This window comes from Cynocephalus volans, chromosome 6 (assembly GCF_027409185.1).
Source record: "Cynocephalus volans isolate mCynVol1 chromosome 6, mCynVol1.pri, whole genome shotgun sequence".
NCBI classification, from domain to species: domain Eukaryota; kingdom Metazoa; phylum Chordata; class Mammalia; order Dermoptera; family Cynocephalidae; genus Cynocephalus; species Cynocephalus volans.
In genome coordinates, this window is record NC_084465.1 from 19,107,085 (window position 1) to 19,124,632 (window position 17,548).

At 40.2% G+C, this 17,548-nt stretch overlaps 1 protein-coding gene across 2 annotated transcripts in view; it reads left to right on the forward strand.

Annotated features, from left to right (window-relative positions):
• DGKI (diacylglycerol kinase iota) overlaps positions 1–17,548 on the forward strand; it is a 436,008-nt gene that overhangs the window by 128,816 nt on the left and 289,644 nt on the right. For both annotated transcript variants that reach the window (XM_063099453.1, XM_063099454.1), the window contains exon 2: positions 13,600–13,708. In XM_063099453.1, coding sequence (XP_062955523.1) covers positions 13,600–13,708 — 109 coding nt within the window. The remainder of the gene's footprint in view (positions 1–13,599; positions 13,709–17,548) is intronic.

Genomic DNA, 17,548 nt, shown 5'->3' on the forward strand with positions numbered 1-17,548 from the left:
CTTTGTATCCCCCCGGTATAAACCGAGTCTAGTGCCTGCCTGCAGCCTGCTCTCCGGCAGGTTCAAGCGGACCTGGGAACTCTCCTACCACACTATTCCCAACCAGAAATTCGTTAGGCTTTTTTCCAAACTGGTGGTCGCAGAGATGTTATCTGCCTCCCAGTAACAGGAAGTTTACCGGGGCCGGAGTCCAGGGTGTGGTGGAGTGACAGTCGGCCCGCCCGTACTTTCTAGCCCTCCCAACACTGGTCGGGACGCCCCACACCCCCAGCCCCGCCAGCGAACCGCGGAGGGAGTGGGAGAGGAGGCCGGCCCGCAGGGTCCGGAAAGCCCCGCGCCAGGCCAAGCAAATGGGCTCAGTGATGGCCGAGCAGGGCAGAGCTGCCCGCACCTGGGAAGATGGAGGCAGCACCGGGGCAGTGAGTGGCCTGGTGGTGCAGGCGGGAACCGCGTGGGCCAGGGATCACTCACAGTGCTGTGCCAGGTCGGGCGCTCGCTCTGTCTCTGGTTTGTTGCCTTCCGTGTTCTCGGCGCTGCCGCCTCGGGCTGTTCAGTCGCGGCGCCGCTCGGGCGCTCCCAGGAATCTTCTTTAATGCCGGCCTGAAACCTCGAATCCTGAATAGGGCAGCTGGCCGCCTTCAGTGCGGCCCCAGCCTCCGGGATCCTGGCTGCATCCACAGCAGCCCTGGTGCCGTGTTCCCTGTTTCAAGACTCGCTTTTGCAGCTAAGAATCAGTTCTTTTCCTGCTCCACACTTCAAAGCTGTTGCCTGTAAATGAGGCAGCCTCTCCTGCCGGGAGCAAAGTGGCGTTGAGCCCCCACGACCGGCCAGCAGCAGCAGTCCTCCCTTAAGAGATGGCCAGAGGAAGGTCCACAAGTTTCCCGGCTGCCTGAGGCCCAGTGGCCTAGGTGATTTAGTTTTATAAACTGTCTGGTCTTCCTCAGGGACTGTCTTTATCGACTGCTTCTTTTCCCATGTATGGGTGATACTTTCTTGTTTCTTTGCATGTCTCATTTTTTTTTTTAAAACAGGACATTTAAAATAATATGACAGCTCTGGAAATCAGATTTTTCTCTCACCTCTCCCCAGTGTTTGATGTGTTGCTGTTTGTTGATATTGTTGTCATTACTGTTTGCTTGTGGACAAAATCCAGTAAAGTCTGTTTTCTTTGTTGTGTGTGATTACTAAAGTCTCTGTTTGGTTACCTTAGTGGTCATCTAATAACCTAATGATTAGACAGAGATTTTCTTAAATACCTGGTTTTAATAAGTTTCTCCAACTTTGCCTTAGCTTTCACTTCCTGCTTGCAGAAAGACTCAATGCCAGCCAGATTTGAGACATTAGGAGCTTCTCAGATTTTTCTTGGTCATGTGTACAGTCTTGCACATGTGCATGGGTTTCTATACTTCTAAGAATATGTTGGAGCTTTTTTTTTTTTTTTTTTCCTCGTGACCAGCGCTCAGCCAGGGAGTGGACCGGTCTTTCTTATATAGGATCCGAACCCGTGGCGGCGGGAGCGTCGCCGCGCTGCTAGCGCAGCACGCTACCGAGTGCGCCACGGGCTCAGCCCTATGTTGGAGCTTTTACAAGCACCATATGGACAGCTTATTCCTCAGCTTTACCTTTTAAGATTTTTGCTTAACTTCTTGTTTGCCCCAACTATTATCACCACCTTAGGCAACTATGGTGTCAAAAATTCACAACTAATTGTTTTCAACAAATGCTACAGGGGAAAGACTGTTAGTGCAGAGTGTAGTCTAAGTCAGGTGAAATAAAAAAAATGCCATACAGATGAGGGTTTTCAGAGCTGTCAGACTTGTCAAATTATGACAATAGTCTGAAAATAGTGTTTTGGAGAAGCTTCAAACATGTGTTTACCCCTCCAGTGGCTGCTGGGTTTCTGGTTTTCACTGTGGTTGAGGAGCTGTTGGTTTTAAGTGCTTCTGTGGAGCAGGGTAAAGGGATGGGGATAGGGCAAGTTAAAATGCCACAAAAGTCTTTACTGAGGTTTAATCATATTTCTTGACCAAATGCTTCTCAGATTATTGCAAGAGTTCTTGAAAAATAATTTAAAGAATCCAGAAAAAGATGATTTTGATGGTTTTTGCCAGAGTTCTCATTGCTTTTATGGAGGAGCAGCTTCTCAGAAATAGGAGGGAATGATAAAGTAAGTAGAAGCATCATTTAATACTTTTTAAAACTTCTTTTGTTAAGTAGAAGTTTTTAATTTTGATGAAGTCTAATTTATGAATTTTTTATTTTATGATTAGAACTTTCTATCTAAAAAATTATTGTCTACTCCAAGGTCATGAAGCGTTTTTTTTTTTTTTTATGTTTTCTTCTAGAATCTTTATAGCTTTATCTCTTAGGCTTATATTTGTAATCCCTCTTGAAGTATTATTTCTATACAGTACGAGATAGGGGTCAAGATTAATTTTTTCCCATACGAATATCTAGTTTTTCTAGCACATTTTCTTGAAAAGACATTGCTTTCTCTGTTGAATTGTTTCAGTCCCTCTGTTGAAGCTCCACACGTGTGGGCCTATTACTGAATCTCTGTTCTTTCCAGTTGATCTAATTGTCGATTCTGTCTTTAATATCACATATTCTGGATTTTTTTTAGCTTTATAAGTCTTGAAATTGGATAGTGAAAGTTCTCCAACTTTTTCTTCTTTTTCAAGATAATTTGGCTAGTTCATGTCTTCTTCATTTCTATATACATTTTAAAGTCATCTGGGTTTTGATAGGGATTGTGTTGATTCTATATATCATTTTGGGAAGATTTGACATTTTAATAGTGTTGATCTCTCAATACTCAAATATGGTATCTTTAATTTTTAAATTTATGTCAGTGATGGTTTATAGTAAATCATGAAGTCTTACACTTATTTTATTATATTTATCCCTTAATAGTTTATGTTTTTGAATGTCGTTGTTAACGATATATTTAAAACTTTATTTTTCAATTTGTAGTTGCTTATATAGAGAAATACAGTGATTTGTATATATGGCCTTTTTATACTGTGACTGTAAACAAACATGTTCATTCTGGTAGGTTTTTGTAACTCACTTGGAATTTTACACAGTTATGCCATCAGCAAATAAAGTGTTTTACTTTTTCCTTTCCAATCTAGTATGCCTTCATTTTTCTTTTCTTTTTCCCCCCCTTCTTACTATACTGGCTAAAACTTCCAAGACAATATTAAGTAGAAGTGGTGAGAGCAGACATCCCAGCTTTGTTTCATCTTAGGGAGATGAAAACAAAGTCTTTCACTATCATGTATATTACTTATAGATTTTTCAGATGTCAGACTGAGGGCATTTTTTTTCTCTCTTTTTCACTTGTTGAAAGTTTTTATCATTATCATTATTATTATTATTATTATTATTATTTTTTTTTTCAAGTAGGCCTTCAGGACACATGAGGTATGAGGATTTGGTAAGTGATAAGTTAGTTGCCAGGGAGGGAGAGAAAATGAATAGAATATGTATACGTGCAGGCCAGACTGGGTGGGATGGACGAAGGCCATGTAGTGTTGATAACACAATTTTGACAAGCTGGGCTGGGGTGAAGAGACCTGATTTCTGTTCCTGGCTATGCCACCCACTACTTATTTAAACTTAAATAAGAGTCTTTCCCTTCTACCTAGCACTCACAGATACAGCTAAGAACCAAGTTGGTTTAAGAGAGAATTTAGTAGAGTTGCAAATGTGATTAAAAGATTTGAAAATTAAGAAATGTGGGAAGAAATTGATGAGCCTGGACTTGCTTTGTCTGCTAAAGAGAAGGCTAAGATTTAAATTGGTTGTGTACTAATTTTGACTCACTGTACCGAGACAACCATTCAACTGCTCTCTGGTTGCTGGGTGCCTCAGGATCCGTTTTCTCTAATACCATAAGCTCTTGGTTTCTTTAGCTTTATTGTAAATCATGAGACCAGGTAGGGGGTTTGTTCCCTAACCCTACTTTGAAGTAGTTCCTTTACTAAAGTATCTTCATCTGAATCATCTGGGGTGAATTCTGTTTTCTGCGAAAACCCTCCCATCACTGATACAAGTTGGCAGCATCTCCTCCACGTGTAGATATGCTCTGGGCTCTCTCTATAAATCTAGCCATTATGCCTAGGGCTGACCTCAGAGTCAGTCTCTGCCTCTGACCACAAACCTCCCCATCTATATTTATGACATTCTGGATTGTGGCTTAGGAAAATTATTTTAACTACTTTGAATGTCACTCGACTCTATTCTTTTGGGTCATGCAGGTTTTTCATTTTTACAAGTCTGTTCTTTGAGTGCAGATACCCTTGTGGGGGACAGCTGCTTTCGGTGGACAAAATTGTGTTATCTGTTCAGTGATACTATCAGTTGATCAAGATGTGGTCTTGAAAGCATAGGTGCCACAGTGATGGGAAATTGAAGGGGTGGGGACCAGTCTGCTAGCGTGGAAACATGGCAGGGGTGGGGGGTGGATTCTAAAGATAAACTTTTCCTGTTGATAGTTTTACTGGAACAGCCCTGTGGAAATCTAAATCCTTTCCCCTAAAATTTCTGTGAAGTCCCAAAGGGCTTATGTTCTTAAAGTTATTTCTGTTCCCAGGCTAATGCTTTTCCTAAATTTGTTCAATTCTGGATTATCTTTTTATCTTAGTAGGCAAAGTCAACATATTCTGTATTCATTGACCTAGATGTAAAATTCTTCTTCAATTTCCACATTCATAAAACCCTATCACCTTTATGACAAGCAGTAGACTTCCTTGAAGATACAAGTGCAGGTGGGAAATGTGGAGGCGGAGACAAAGGAGGCCTCTCCATTACAGCAATGCAGCGATTTCCAACTGAGCATTAGACCATGTTCTTAAAATGTTCTTTATCCACCCTGCTCCAGGGCATTTGCTATGGTCTGAATGTTTATGTCCCTCCCCAATTTCTATGTTAAAATCCTAACCCCCAAGGTGATGGTATTAGGAGGTGGGGCCCTTTGGGAGGTGATTAGATCATGGGGTAGAGCTCTTGTGAATGGGATTAGTGCCCTTAGGAAAGAGGCCTGAGGGAGCTGTCTGCCTCTTCCTCTATGTGAGGCCTCAGCTATAGGGCACAGTCTGTGAACCAGGAAGCCAGCCCTAACCAGACCCCGAATTACTGGCACCTTGGTCTTGCACTTCCCAGACTCCAGAACTATGAGAAATGAATTTCTGTTGTTTATAAGCCACCCAGTTATAGCAGCCCGAACAGACTGAGACAGCATTTCACTGGTCACTTGAATGCACTGCATGCCCTGGCCTTTTACCATCTTGTGGGTGCGTCTTCCCTCCCGTTTCTGTGGCCCTTCTTTTCCTTCCCTCTCTCTTTCAGAGGGAGTGCAGAGTGATGGAGCCTTTGGAGCCACACATGGCTCCAGTGCTGGCCTTTTTACTTAGCTGTGTGGCTTATATAAGTAACTTCAACTTCCTTTCTTGTTTTTTTTTTGGTGGCTGGCCAGTAGGGGCACCTGAACCTGTGATCTCTAACCAACTGCACTAACTGGCCAGCTACTACTTAAACTTTCTAATGTCAGTTGTCCCTTCTGTAAAATGGGCATAATAAAATGATCCATTTCATAAGTTTGTCACGAGTATTACAGGTGTGCTGTGGTTTGCTGCCCATGTGCCTTCTCAGGAACAAAGAGCTCATTGTCCCAGCAGCCAGGAGTGTTAGCTGCTGCTGCCTGCAGCTGAGCCCTGCCCATGGTTATACTCTTTCCAGGGGCTGTCCATCCCCAAAGACTGGTTGGTGTGGAGGTTTGTTGGTTCAAAGAGTTGTCCCTTTGCCTCAAATTGAGACAATTCTGAAGGGCCATTCCAGCTCCAGAGCTTCTTGCACAGTGAACTGAGGCTTCTGTTGTGACTGCATCACAGTTCAGCGTCCTTCACTCCCCGACAGGCATCATCCAGGAAACCTCATGAACATTTCTATCCCAGAGTCTGTTTCCAGCCTAAGTGAAGATGCTTAAAAGAATATCCAACGCATACTAGGTGCCCAGCAAATGTTTATTATTATTGTTTGGGGGGTAAAATAATTTATTTCAAGAGGTTTTCCAGATATATATACAGATACACAGGGCATTCTAATTAATAGTTTGAACTGTAAATAGTGGGAATAAAATTATCCCAAATTTTGACAAAAGAAAAATGGTTATTGTTTGATTTTTAAATGTTATTTTACTGGAGCATATTCTAATTAGCCTGCTCCAATAAAAGCATAACCTTGTTATTTAGTAACTGACTCTCATCTGATACTCTTGGGTACTGTAATTTTGTTGTCTTTGTGTATTTGATTGATAATACAAAACTGATAGAGGTGCTGACAGCTTATGTTCCTGTAACGTTAAAAGTTAACCTGTGAAAAACTGGTATGTTATGATTTTATTGACTAAAAGAGAAGTTAACGCCAGGTTAAGATCTTATTAACCTGAAGAAAGACAGCTGTTTTAGGCATTTCTTTCCTGACTATTATAAATCTCAATCTCTTATAAACACTTTGAATTTGCATTCATCTTCTCTGCTGGTTACTCCATTAATGAGTTAAATAAAACTTTTTCAGATGCTTACTATTTATTTGTCTGAGAATGTTATTTTTAACAATGGTTTTTCAAGGGAATGTGTTTCTGTTTAAACATTATTGATTTCTGAAGGGCAGCATTATGGTAGGAAGGTACTCAAATTTTCACAGGTGCAATTGGAAAAGAGAAGTTGGAATTTTGAAGTTAGCCAAACCCTATTACACTAAAACTTTGGGTCTAGTTTTAAAGTATGTGGTTTAAACAACAGAAATGTATTGTCTCACAGTTCGGGAGGCTGAAAGTCAGAGATCAAGGTGTTGGCAGGGTTGGTTCCTCCTGCAGCTGCGGGGGAGAATCCGTCCCATGTCTCTGTCCTCGCTGCTGGTGATGGCTGCCAATCTGCCTTCATTTTCACATGGTGTTGTCCCTGTATGTGTGTCCATGTCCAAATTTCCCCATTTTATAAATATACCCATCATCATCCTAATGATTTCATTTTAACTTAATTACCTCTATAAAGACCCTATCTCTAAATGAGGTACCGTTCTGAGGTGTTGGGGAATGGAACTTCAACGTATGAATTTGGGGAGGCACAATTCAACCCATAGCAGTATGATTGCTTTTTATGCATTCCCTGGGATTACTTTTCACCTCAAATAACACCTGAAGGAGAGGAATGTTATTAACTCCTGAGAGAATCTCAGTTAAGAAATCTTACCTTGTTTTAAAGTGAGATTCGTTGTCACATCCCACACCAAGCCCATCCCACCACTGCTTTATGGATGTGGCTATAATAAATTATATTGGGAAAATAAATCCTCTCTAACAGATGAGTTCACAAGTTCTCAGGGACATTTAGCAGCCAGTCCGTTTTTATAGATTAAACAAAAAAATGTATTTTTGCTGTTGCATTTATTTACGTGAATATCATAAGACAATTTCCATGGCATTCAGATTGCATGCTTTTTTTTAATGCCTTAATACATTTTTCTGAGGGGAGAGTGTTGTGCTTTCTAATTTTGTATTAGGAAGATAGGCAAGTAGGGGGGAAAGAATGATTCCTTTGGCCACCATGGAATTATTTCTTCTGTTTGAATAGCCCCTTTGAACTGCCTGACACGTAGGGGAAGCTTGCCAGATGTTTATTGAATGAACAGAAGTGTCTAGGGAGCTTGGAAAATTTGAGAGTAATCAAAAAGTACATATTTATTTAGAGATTTACCATGTGTCTAGCTTTGGCTAGGTGCTGTGGGACTGCTGATATGTGTAAGAATTATAAAAACAGCAACCATTTATTGTGTTTACTATGTGCCAAGCATCCTGCACACATTTTAAAAAATTTTTCCTCCTTTACTCTCTGAGTTGGGCACTATTGTTTTATTTTACATACAAGGAAACTGAGGCTAAAATAGGTCAAACAGCTTGACGACATAGGTGTTAATTAGTAAAGTAAGGTGTATTCTTGGCCTCTGCACCCTAATGCCTATTAGAGATGGCCTCTCTCTAGTAGAAACTTAAATTATTGTTTTGGAGATAGGACATTTGTAGTGAAGGCAATTAGAAAATTAGTATGTAAGAGGAAAATTGTATAATATGTCTCATTTGCTATGTGTGTGTGTGCTGTCAGCATTTCATTAAAGTGTGGGGTTATGTAATGATTACATATGTCCACTCTGGAGTTCGATGCCTGGATTCAAGTCTCATTTGGCTCTCTTCCTATGTTTGTGACTTTGGACATGTATCTTAACTGTTCTGTGCTATAATTTTTGAAGTTTATTGTAAAGTAGAGATAATAAAGGTATCTATCTCATTGTTTTGAGGGATACATAAGATATAAAATGATTTAGTGCCTGTTGAAATGTGTTTTTGCTAGAATGTAAGCTTTACAAAGGCAGCTATTTTTGTGTGTTTTATTCATTCATGTATCCTACACATCTAGAACAGTGCTTGGCATTAAATAGACGTTTAGTAAATACATTGTTGAATGAATGGATATATTTCAATATGCAAATGCCTGGGCTTAGTCTCATTAGCAGATGTAATGAAGTAGTCAGATGCTTGCAAATCTATGTCAAATGGTGGTGTTTAGCCCAGGGTACACATTAGACATACCTGGAAAACTTTAAATGAACTGATTCTCAAGCTCCATTGTGGGCAAAGGCTGAGTACCTCTGTTGGAGAATCACTGTGTAAGTAACAAACGTAGAGTAATACGATATGTTGTGTTGAAGATTCAATACCAAAAGTGATTTTATGAATGACTTACACCCCTTAGGAAACTGAACACAGCGAACCTTTGTTTCAGTAGTAATTACGTTCTTGAAAATTCCAATGTACATTAAAATCATCAAAAAGTACTTTGAGTTCATATGTAATATGGAGTAGGATTTAGGCTCAAATAATTACAAATAGTTTATTCCCCTACATAAACCTCTGGTGGAATATTTGGGGTTCGTGTAGGGCTTAGGACAATTTTTATTGTGTGGGCTATCCTGGTATTGGAGGTGGCTCATCTAGGTCAACTGAGAAGCATGGTGGGCTGCTTTGAATATAAGCAAAGTTAGTGCCTATGTAGTAAGGAGAAAAACACATCAGTGTGCACACACACAGTGATTAAGTTCTTTTAGACACTTGGGGAATTAAACCAAGGTACAGAATAACTTTTTAGTTAGCCAATTCCTTTTCTAGAACAATTAGATGAGTTCACCAGTCTATAATGTTTTAATCTTTAAGTGATGTGGATAGGGGACCTCCTGATTCTCTGGTGCTCTTCCACTCAGCAGGTGGGATCCTCATTCTATGCTCATGTGTAGAATCCCTCAGAGAGGGTTAGTATGACAGGAAGGATCGAATATGGGAGCCATATATATCTGGAGTCAGAGTGGAACCAGAGCAAAGTGAGAGAAATTTGCAACATGGATAAGTAGAGGGTATCCTGGCTAAATAGCCATTTATTTACATGTTTTTCCATAGATGAAAAAAATATATTTTAACATGTATTTGTACATTTTGGTGGGGTACAGTATGTTTCAATACATGCATATACTATACAACAATTCACTTAAATACATAACATAGTTTTGTACCCAGTAGTCCACCACTTTCTCCCCCCCACCCCCACCTCTGGTAAACATTATTCTACTCTGTTTTTTCATAACTTTTTAAAAATTCTGTTTATAAAGAGTATATGCTGCATGCTTTTTCAATAAATACATTGTAAAAATATTAACACTATCAGATGCCCTTTACAAGTGCTGTAGCAATAAAATTCTGTTTTAATGTTGATCACACAAAGCCACTGTGCTGTGTCTTAGGCTTCTTAACACTGAATTCTGCCTCATTTGCATTTATTTTAAAAGAGCTGCTTTGAAGTATTTCTGACCCTTTCAGGAAAGAATATTACTGAAATGTAAGGGCTGGGATATAACTCAAATTGTGCTAACCAGATTTCTCAACCCTTGATCTAATCAGCAAGCTGTTTTGCTTAGCTTCTTGGTCAAGTTCATTCATTAAGTCACAAAGCATTTATTGAATATATGCTGTGTCTACCCCTGGGCGAGAATGTAATCAGGTTAGTAGATGAATTGAGCCCTGTCCTTTAGGAGTTTATAGTCTTATTGAATGAAGTGATGGACAAATAGAATGCTATTTAAAATGTATGATGGCTTTTATATTTTAAATATGTCAGAGGTCTTTCATGTCAGGTAATTGACATTAACTGTGATTTTATGCTTTTGAAACTATATTATAGGATTTTTTTCTTATCTATTTTATAGTTAATATCACAGTTCTTTTCAAAGATGTTTTCATGATTACAGTCACCCCCTACAAAGTGTTGTGAAATTAATAGAAAGAATCATTGGTATCTCAAGATTTTTGCTGACTGTGGACTTGGGAGGGTTCTGAGCAGGAGGGAAGAATTAAAAGCTGAAACCCCACTGATGTTTCATTGGAAAAAATTGCAGCATAAAACCACTGACACCCCTCCATCCCCAAGCATATACCAAGTTCTATTAGCCTCTTAAATGCCATCTTCCACAACCAAGGTAAATTTAAATAGAAAAATAACTTACACTAATTTTATTTGAGGCCTGAGATATAATGAAATTACTTTCTTATTTGGAGAGAAAATGTGTATACATACATATACGACTTATTGCAAAAAAGGACTTTCTCCCATAGTTATTTAGAAGAATGGAAAGCTGTAATCAGAAGTTAGTTTCCATTCCCTTGTAGTATCTAAATATTTTTTTCCTGTTCTCTTTCTTATGTATTGTTCTTTTGTGAGACCCTTTTGCAGTTATAAACTGGCAGCCACTTCGACGTTTCTTATTTTTTCTCCTAATTAATGTATATGTATAGTAGATATACAATTTTCCTCTATTATGTTACATAAATTACTTAAATTTGCATTCAAAATGAAGAATAAATGATCAGCAAAAGCCCTTATGTTCTAGGTTCTATGTGTAGGCTAGAAGAGAGTGTGATTTGACTGTAATTTCATTCAGGTATAAATGTTTGTATGCCTCTTATAGCCACATTGCTCTTCTATAGACACATATATCCCTTGCATTCTAATTTCATTATTTGAACAATTTGCCCCTCCTGGTGATTCTGATTAGGAAGAGTAATCAGGTTTTGGTGGTCAGAGTGTACAAGTTCTGATGAGTTAAAGTTAATTTGTCCTGTGGTTTCTACTGGTACCTGACAGCAGAATTTTATTTTCTCTCTCTCTCTCTCTCTTTTTTTTTTCCTTTCCTGATTACAACTGTCTGGGACAGTTCATGAAAAGATGAAGGCTTCATGTTTTTCTCATTCACCCAAGATTTAGGAATTCTTCAGCCAGTCTATGTCTTCGCACTTAGGCACCAATTGGTATTTTTTGTAAGGACACTTAAATTGAGGTCCTGGTGTCTGTTATGGAATCAAAGGTAGAGCCTATAGACTCTGATTCCACAGAGACCTGATTTTCTTGTGATGGAAACTATGGGTCATTGTCATCGTACAGAGCCTTCAAAGCTAGAGAAAATTCTAATGAAGAATGCTAAAACAGTTTTTTCAACTAGGTGGAGGAAACCGGTTGGGGGATGAAGGATCACCGTATAGGAGTGTTCCACTGTTTCTTTCTTATTGCTCAATGATATGAATATAGTTTTGGGTGAGGGGCCAAAACTGATGTTGTTAATTGTTTGCCTTGGTGAGAGGTAGGAAGCAGAACATTGTGTCATCAGACTGTCTTCATTAAAGGTCTCCATACTTGTGATGACTCTTTGGAGGATTTATATAAAGCAAGTACATTGCCTGCTGCCTAGTGGGAGCCTTTGAAAGTAGGCTACCAGCAAGTTTGACATGATCGCTTCCAACTACTGAAGACCTCTCCACTATTTCTGGGACTTCCTGTGTAGGAATACAAGAGACTATATAAAAGAAGAACAGAGCTAGACACTTGCTGAGCTCTCTGACATACTTGGTAATTGGTTCGTGGTTGCACAATCCCGGATTCTTTACCGGATTCAGCCTTTCTTCAGGTTTGGAGCTACTTTTCATCTTAGCTTCTTCACAAATTCCATTCCTGGATGGAGTTTTCAGAGGTCAATGAACAGGACAGAGAGATCACCTGCCTTTTAGGGTTCCACAAAGCTTTTAGGTTCTCCTCTTATTGCTGCCCCTTCCTGGGTCAAGTTCCTTTTCCTTCAATGTCTTGGTTATGATGGGATTCCCCACAGATCTGGCATCACTGCTTTCCTTTTCTCCATTCCACTGTCTGTAGCCTTGTTCCTCTGTTTAGTGAGGTGGGTAAAGGAGTCTGGGGATCTGGGCCTCCCTTGGAGAGTCAGCATGTCCAGTCTCAGAAATGGCAGATTCTTGCTGCAATGTTTGTATCATATGAGACAAGCTTCAGAGAGCCAATTGGAAGTAAAGAAAGAAATTGCTGATGTTTTCCTCTAGAACTCCCCTTTGATGCAACTTGGTAAGTTACTGCTGTCCTACCTGCCCAAATGTCCTTGCTCCCATAGGGCAAAGTTTGCAAACTTTAGCACACAGAAGGAAACGCTTTGGGATTCCTGCGTGTGTAAATGCAAATCCCTGTGCCTCACCTTCAGAGTGACGCAGGACTCACAGCTGCAGTATCACAAAACCCATTCGATTCTAATTCAGGTCCTTCTCAGACCACACGTAGACACTACTGTAGAGGGAAGACCCTCTCCCTTCCAGGGAGCCATTAGTTCATCCATGAATCAGTGCTCACATTGAAGCTTGAGACCCTTGTGTGACACTGAGGGGGCCATTTGAGAACTGAACTTGTATTATTCCCGAGGATACACAAGATCTCCTTAAGTGATCTCTGGTTTCTTACTTTTTCTTGCTGTTTTCTCCGCTGTGCTCTCGCCTCTCCTCCCTTCCCTTTGCTCAGCAATGGTCATATTTGCTCTACTATAACAGCTCCACTTATTTCTTATCTTTGCAGACCAAGGTCAGGTCTGACTTTCTCAACCAGACCTGAATACTGTTATGCTCCACCCTGAAAACCTAAAGTCTAATGAGTGCATTTGGGTTTTTTCTTACTGTGGACCTTGGTAAGATATTGGTCTCTTAACATGTGCAATTTATTGACAGATGCAAATTGGTCTTTTCCCATTTAGAACCTCAAGCTCAGGTAGTCCACTGCAAGGGTAAAGGAGGATGGGTAAAGGACAATGTTGTTCAGAAGAGAAAGGAGTAAGAGTGAACTTTCAGCTGCATTGCACCTGCCCAAGCCCCAGTTCTTTTTCCATAAGTGGAGAGACCCCCATTCCTGCTCTGAACAGGGGCTTACATTTTAATTTGTAGCCCTGAAGCAGTATATATCCCTACAGTGGCACTCTCAACCTCCCTGTCTTCTGGGATCTGCCTCCCTCTCTCTTCACCATGCACTTTAGAGAGGTAGATTGCAATACGTTTGTAAAGGTTTTCAGATGTGGAAGGCTGACTCAGGCACCATTTCTACCCCACGGGAAATGCTGAGCTGTGCATGAGATTCTGATGTTGGTTTTTGTTTGTGTCTTTTCTTCTTGCTGCAGGAAAGCAATCTCTCGGGCGGGCCTCCAGCATCTGGCTCCTGCACATCCCCTCAGCCTTCCTGTGGCAAATGGCCCAGCCAAGGAGCCCAGAGCGACTCTGGACTGGAGTGTAGGTGTTGGCTTTTTCATTTAAACATAATTTCAGTTACATGTGATGCTTCTCTCATTCTCAGGATTCTTATAGCTACATGCAAGACTGACAATAAATTTCAGTACTGCTCACTGGCCAGTCTTCAGATATCTAAGTCACAGCTCTATCAAACTCCTAGGACCGTAGATCTTTTCTATGAAGTCAGATGTGTTCAAGACTAAAATAAAAATTTCATGAATCATTTGAAGCACTGTTTTCTGGCTTTGCAGCTGTAAGATTAAAAAGTACCTCATACACATGCTTTATTGGTTTCTACCAAGTTGACAATGAATAGTGCTTACTCTTAGTAACGTCATGGGATCTAAGTTTTATTTCCTTGTATCAAGCTGACTTTTTTGGGGGGTGGGGTACCTTTTTTTTTTTTCTGAGAGAGGATAGCCTCACTTTACCTTCCAGGCACTTCATGTCCTCCTGTGGGTTATATTTCCTTCCCTGACCCAAAGGTAGATGGGTCTCGTACCAGTGGATTGGGTATATTAGTGGAATTAAGATTTTAACTAAAACACACTCACAAAAACTGTTTTCTGAATTTGAAGATTACAGTCTGAAATTCTTAAGTCAATTAAAATATATTTATTGAGAGTCCCCAATGAATCAAGTTCTCGGTTGGAGACATCTCTAACTGTGGACTGAAGGACTTTGTCCCTTCCTGAAGCAAGGTGAGGAACAGCATGAAGGTAAGGCAGGGCTGCTCTGAAATTCTGCCAGCCCGTTTTGATGAGTCTTGTTTAGCGTTTTTAATTGAATTTGAACAGAGGATATAATCCATGTTCTTTTCCTCCATATGAAAGAATGGCAGGATGGGGGAAAGGAAAGGAGTGTGTTTTATTTTTGTTTTTGAGCACATATGCCACAGTTTAATGTCTTTGGTATTATAACATTTTTTTCCTCTTCCCCCAGCACACACTTATTAACATTCTTATTTTACATTATAGACACATACTAGTGAAAATGCTGTCTACATTTATGAAGTACCTGGCAAAAGACTGGATGTAATTGAAATGCAACTTCTTCCTTGATGGAGACATTATTATACTAAGCATGCTTAGATACCACCTGAGCATGTTGAACTGGTGTCCAGGAAGAATATTCTTTTCCTGGAGTTTCCCTTTATTCCAGGACAGTTATTTAATAAACTCTCACTGCATAATATAGAGTATATTTACACCAGTGTTTATATAATTCAAAAGAATTAAATGTATAAACAGATTAAAGAAGGATGTGCATGGACCAATAATGAGAGTTTGTTATGAATCAAGGACCCAAAAAAGTTAGTTTAATATTCATGACCTTCCAAACAATCCTCTGATCTAAAGCAGCAGGTCCCGATTTGAGATGAAAGATTCTAATGAGGGATAGTTTCAGCCGTGTAGATAGGAACATTCATTCAATCCTTTCTCTGCCCCTTGTGTGACACTGGTCAAGTCACTTCATTTCTTTCAGCTTCCACATCCTCATCTGTAGATGGAGATAGTTGTGGCCACTCCTCAGGGGATTTCATGGGTGTCATTAGGATCAAATGCAGCAGTCAGTGTGAAAGTTCTTTGCGAACTGTGCAGCCTGCAAACTTATTTATTCAGAAATAAAGTAACTGATGGATTTAGTAATTCGTCTCACAGTCGTTGAGTACCTGCTTTGTGCTAGAACCCATGTTGGTTTCTTGGGATGCTGAGAAGAAAAAGATATAGTTTCTGCCTTGAAGAAGCTTAGAATCCAGTGGGCAGGGAAGAAATCAACAGCTAAAATATGGGGAGATGATGTCTAGAACTAAGGGGTACAGAGAGTGTCACTAGTAATGCAAAGAAGGATGCTCTATCCCCATGTGCTGTTGGAAATAGTTATCAAAAAACGCTTTAAGCAGAAGCGTCCTGCTTGAGCTGGAGTTTGGCTAGAAGCTGTTATTTTCTGATTCCTGTAGAGAGGTGTGCACTCTAATATTTCATCAAAATGGTATTTTTGGCTCGTGGTGGGAGGCTGCAATAAAGATTGGAGAGGAATAGATAGGAAGTAAGGCTGGGTTCATGCACAGGGTCTTATTCCTTCCTCTCCTCCCCTTCTCTTTCATTGTGGGCACCACCAGTCTGTTGAAATTACAGCATAGAAGGAAACACTTTGGGGATTTTTAACAATGGAGGACAAACGGAAAGCCTTTTCTAGACACTCCATCTGAGGACTTATTTAGAGATCTGGCTTGTAAGGCGTTATGAGATGTTACTCTGAAAAAAACATATTTGAGCTAATATTGGTGTTAGCAAACAGAAGCCAAACCGTGACCAACACTACACTTTTTTATTATAATTATGCACTACGTTTGTTTCAGAAGAGAAGAGGAAGCAGATTGTTAAAAATATTTCAGTGACTTTTTTTTTTTTCTTTTTGCTAAGATTTTAGATTACTTGCTCTTGCTTTAAAATGTTTGGCTCTTCCTCACGGATGTGCTTTTCAACAGTTTCATTGATATCACTTTAGTTTGCTCTTCTTTTCAGGGAGCCAGACCAGGCATTTCTTTGTTGTGTTTACAGTTAGGAGGAGTCCTGGCCTGAGCTCTTTCTGCCCTTCTCTTTTCTGTGGAGAAGCAGCCTGACCCCTTGTCTCCCTGTGAGCCCACACTTCTGCATTCGGTGCATAAAATGAGCAGTCTTGCTTATGCAGTGTAACTATTTATTGAGCACTGATTAGGCTTGGAGCCTCTTAAGAGTCTCCAGATAAAGAGGGTGACAAGAATTTTTTTTAAAAAAGGGTACCTCCAATTCCTTGCCTTTAATGAAGTAAAGGGCCCCAACAGTGCTAAGCCGTGCTTCTGAGGGGCTTGACCACAGTCGCAGAGTTCTCTCATTCCCCTACTTATGGTGGGATCCCAAAAAGTCTCTTTTCTGACTCTGGCATATGTGCCATAGTCATCCAAAGGGACACAATTATTTCCTAAATATACTTTTGCAAAGGGCTTCGAGGAATGGTCTGCTTGTGGTGTGCCTGAGACCCAGGCGAGCACTGATTTAGTGAGCCTAGACTGTAGGCACCTGCACATTTTGGCCAGGAGTATACTATTATAGCAGTCAGTTTTTATGCTTTGGGTACATGAACTTAATAATTTCCATTTTCCCATTCTGTTTTCTGGGCTTAGTGATATTCACTGGCTTTCTTAGTTTTAGCTTGTCACTCAGAGTCCAAAACCATCTCTCTTGCTGTGGTTTATACAAATGACTTTTAGGATTCTTTGCCCCACACTGTCTCATTTCCTTGATGACTTTTTGCTAATATTTACTCCTGCTGCCTGTGCACAGACCTTTCCCTCCATGCATGTCAGGGGTAGAACCCTGAACGTGGATGTGTGGGAGAGTATCCAGATCAGTCTTCAGTGTGCTGCTTGAGTCTTCTACTGACAAGAGAGGGCACTGGCTCAACCCAGTGTGGGAACTTATTTCCTCTAGAGATTTTATCTCTTGCTCTCTGCCAAGGCATGCCCATCTTTTATCAATTCTGTTTATTTCATTCACTGTTTGTTTGATTCCTCACATACCCTATACTCATAGTGCATTGTCTTACAAACCTTACAACTAAATTAGTGTTTATTGTTTGGCTTCCTTATTTGAGGAAGCTCAGTTAGCTTTCAGGCTAGTTGGAGGGAGAGGCAATGTCTTCTGCTTTTTTTCTCTCTACAGTGGAGAGCACAGCATCACAGGCCTGGTAACTGATGTCAGGGGATGAATTGATTACAGCTTTTCTGCTCAATCAGTGAGAAAAGGACATTTCACTGAGAATTGACGGGCCCTCAGATAATCTCCAGTTCCATAAAGG